We start from the raw sequence: 4472 nt of genomic DNA on the forward strand, positions 1-4472 counted from the left end.
TCTCTCTCTCTCTCTCTCTCTCTCTCTCTCTCTCTCTCTCTCTCTCTCTCTCTTTCTCTCAAGACAGATTACATAAAGCCCGCTTTTGTTTTCGATATAATGGCGAAAACCAGAATGAAATGGAATTTTAGTTGTAATATTTATCAAAGAAGTTGCCAGAATTGATTCTGTGTAATTTACTGATGCAACGATCTTGAACTAATTGTAAAGCGGATTGCAAACTAATTCTTAATTTTTGAATGCTAGAATTAGTGTTGAATTAGTGTCTTTTTACCGCAATTGTCAGCAATCCTGCTTCTTTCCTTTTTCCATTGAGAAAATGAAAAGTATAATTCCAACGTCAGTCGTGTGTCAATGAATATTGGGACGTTTGATTATTTATTATTCTCAAAGTTGTAAAATATTAACAGCAACCGATAAGCTAAAAGAAACTTTCATTTGCGTGATATTTTTTGCTTCTATCCGCCTAAAAATACAAAATAAAAATTTCTCGAAGTTTGCAAAGTTTCTGGTATATGAAGAGAGATACAAGACAAGACACTTAATACGACAATATTTTTTATGTTTCAGGCTGAATTTGCTCCACAATATAATTAAGACAATATTTATAACATTCATCTTATGGATACTTTATAGAAAAAATATCCTATCCAATATCGCAAACGCAATCGCTTATATATTCTATATAAATATCTGAGGGTTACTCCAGAATTATTTACACCTGCTAATAGGATGCAGCATTTTTTATTTAATTAATGATTGAGATATCTCAATTATTAATAAAAAAAAATCATTTTCGACATCATCACTTATTGGCTATGGTTATAGGTAAAAAGATAGGGAGAAAACGTTTGTATTACTTATGTTCGATATATCCAATATTTTGCTCATGGTGACTTGGCTCATGGTGATGTTGGCAAGTAAGAATACATAAATACTATAAACTGCAACATGTGAAATAAAACACATCGCATTACAGTAATTGGTAATCACATTTTATTGATGTCGTACCTATTCCGCCTTCTTACCGAGAAATGATCGTTGGTCTAAAATTGCATATGGAGATATCATTATGGTCTCATGACTCTATATCCGAGCGTGTATTAGATCGATAGGCAACCACATTTTATCGTTGTAAAGAGGAACATTATGGGAAGCATTGAAAGGCATCGAAGTTCTCAGTTAGTACATGAAAAAAGAAAAATAAAATTATTCAGATTCACAAAAAAAACTTGGCACGCCCGGATGACGTTAAGATGCGCGCGCGCGCACATTAAAGAATTCTAAAACATATTTCATTTCACAGTAAGATTATAAAATACTTGTAGGTAACATTGAAATAGTTATTGCAATCCGGACGCGCCAAGTTTTTTTTATGAATCTGAATAATTTTATTTTTCTTTTGTCGTGTACTTGGTCATTTCAAATACAAGTTTGGAATTTGGAATACGATATAGTTACGATATAGTTACGATATTTACATAGTTACTTGGTGCGAATTTCCTGATATCATTAATTTTGTAGTAGAAGAGTACAGTTTGTTGTAGGAATAATTTTTTAATATAATTGTTTGTACAGATTATTTAGTATTATAATTTTTTTTTTACGGAGCGCGGAAACTAGACGCTTCTTTTACCTTTTTTTAAAAGGTAAGTTTTTGGGGATTAATATTTCGTCTAGTCATGCCAACGTTAAAGGATCCTTTGAAAAGCTGATTGAATAATTTTAACGATCCAGTGGCACTGTTTGTCGGCAATGGAAAAGCAGTGGTGAAATTGCTGCACGAGTCTCTATCTACGTCCTACAACTATGTGCCGATCGATATCGTCATCAAGGTTTTGATCGTAGCAGCGTGGGAGCATGGATCGAAAATAATGTGTTTGTATTATATTAAACAAGTATTATATAGTGTTGTAAAAATCACTACGATAATCCAAATAAAAGAACAACGGAAAGTTTTAATACTGCGATATTTCTCGTCAAACGCGTAATTAATTTACAAATTATTTATTGTATAAAATCATATCATTCGTGTTTTAATCACAAACTAGCCGTTCTTAACAATTAAAATCCTATTGCGAACACATTACGTCTTTCTTTTCTATCCTAAGTTTTCATCCGAAAAGGACTCTCGTCAGCAACATGCAAGACAACCTTCCCGTAGTGTATAATTGTATAATTGTATAATTGTATGTGTATAATTGTACGGGTAATCACACTATGAGACCGGGGCGAGATCTGATATTTAAGATTAGTACGCTTACTTCGAAGAAGATTCCTTTCCAAGGAATGATCTGGGCCCCCAGCGTAATAATGATATGAAATTAATTTTTGTATCACCTGTTGGTGATAGTGTTGATTGACATCCTGATTTATTGATGGATTGCTATCATTATCAGGCCAACAACCGAGATGCGAACTAAACTTCTTGCGTTTTTTGGTATATCGATCTTGCACGCATGATTGAGAATGTATTCGTGTATATGTATATATATATATATATATATATATATATATATATATATATATATATATATATATATATTATAATCCCTTTCTTAAAAAATAAAATTTTTTCCTATCTATATATATATTTTTTTTTAGCTATATTTTATCTTTATATATTTTTATTTTCTATATATTTTTTTTCTTTTTCGTTTGATAATAAGAAATACATCGATTGAGAATTCTATGATACGTTAGTGGCATGCGCGAGAAAAACTTCTTATTATCATTATCTTTTCTAAGAATATACGAAGACAAAATAGTATATATATATTTTTTTTTCTTTTGTGTACTTTTTTTTGTTGACAATAGATATGTTAAAAGATTAGATAGATATATGTGTAGATATGGGTACGCGTGGATAATCATATTCCTAGATAGATGGAAACGGACGATGGATTTCGGTCGTCAAGGTTGCTTGGCCGAGCATGATAAGCTCGTCTTTAAAATTTACCAATCCGAAATGATTAGTCTTTTTCAGATGCAAATCGACGTCTGCTGTCTTTTCTCCCAAAAGTTTCTTGATACGGATCCAACCCTCTTCTTCTTCGGTTAGGAGTTTCGTAAACTCACGTGTTTCCTTGGACCAATATGTGTTGCTATCGACGGGTTTCCGTTAATTAGTTTCTAGTTCTGTTTTCCTGTCGTGGAATAATGTGTGATATTCGAAGCCTGTTAGGATACACAATACGACTGTTCTTTTTCAGTTTGATTTTGACGTTATTCCTATTTAATATTTCGATGACTTCGTGAGGTCCTATATTGATCGCCAAATTTTCCAGGTTTTGCCTCTTTCAATAAGAATACATAATCTCCTGGTTTAAATGTTTGTGGGTTAATCTTTTTGTCGTAATGAGATTTAGATTTGTTCTTGGCATCGATAAGATTAGCTTGAGTTTGCATTTTATGTAGTCGAGTGAATAACTGTACCAGATAATCGTCGTATGTTCTTATTTTATCGTCTTCGAGTAGGGGTTTGGTCGAAGGTATTCGAGCAGGTCTACCGAAAACTAATTCATACGGAGTATGTTTGGTTCCTTCATGTACGCTAGTATTATAGTTCTGCACATCCAGGTCTATCCATTCATCCCATTCTTTTTCAGTGCTGACGAATTGCTTTAAATATTCTCCGAGTGCGTGATGAGATCTTTCTAAGGATCCGTTCGACTGAGGATGAAAGGCAGTTATTCGAAATTTTGGTATTTTGTAATATCTTGCCAATTTTTTCATTAGGTCGCTAATGAAATTTCGCCCTTGATCGGTGAATACAACTCGGGGTGGTCCAAAAATGGCGATAAATCTTTTCACAAATTTGTCGGCTATTGTTGCGGCTGTTTGGTCTAGCAATGGTACGGCTAGGCTGAATTTACTAAATTGATCCTGCATTGTAAGAATATATTTATTTCCTATCTTAGTACGTGGTAGTGGTCCAATTACATCCATGGCTATTTTATCGAATGTCCATCCTGGGGTGTCGGTTATTGCCATTGGCTGCTTGGTTTTCATCCGAACTAATTTCTTCAATTGACATTGTAGACATTGCTGAATATATTGCCGAATATCTTCTTTTAGGTGCTCCCAGTAATAGTTTTGCCGTATTCCATTGTAAGTTTTGGTAACTTCCCTGTGTCCTCCTACAGGTGTACTGTGCATTTCTTGAAGGATTGCAAGTCGTGTATCCTTAGGTGGGTACTTAATTAGTCCATTGCAGAAGATTATCCGCACATCTGAGCCAAACATCCTGTCTGGAATTTGGTTTTAATATCGTTCCAAGGGACGTTCAATACGTATTCGCTTTTGGCGACACTTATATTAGCAAGTTTCAGGTTTTCAGCAGTTTTTCGTAGATTAGTAATTCCTTGGTTTATATTGTTTAGGATCATAGTAGGTCCTTCTTGTTGATCCTTACTGATAGGCAAAATGATGTGATATCTTTTGTGTCTTTTTACTAATTTTGTAATTCCCAG

The 4472-nt window shown here is 33.6% G+C and overlaps 1 protein-coding gene across 1 annotated transcript in view; it reads left to right on the top strand.

The window, feature by feature from the left end:
- Positions 1–989, top strand: part of LOC116845678 (fatty acyl-CoA reductase 1-like) — a 6648-nt gene extending 5659 nt beyond the window's left edge. Inside the window, exon 9 of the mRNA XM_032818676.1 lies at positions 571–989. Within this exon, the coding sequence (XP_032674567.1) occupies positions 571–697 (127 nt within the window). The 3' untranslated portion in view covers positions 698–989. The remainder of the gene's footprint in view (positions 1–570) is intronic.
- Positions 990–4472: the final 3483 nt, after the last annotated feature.

The sequence above is a fragment of the Odontomachus brunneus genome, unplaced genomic scaffold (genome assembly GCF_010583005.1).
Source record: "Odontomachus brunneus isolate Ranch 3 - 2012 unplaced genomic scaffold, Obru_v1 Obru_scaffold_055, whole genome shotgun sequence".
Classification (NCBI taxonomy): domain Eukaryota; kingdom Metazoa; phylum Arthropoda; class Insecta; order Hymenoptera; family Formicidae; genus Odontomachus; species Odontomachus brunneus.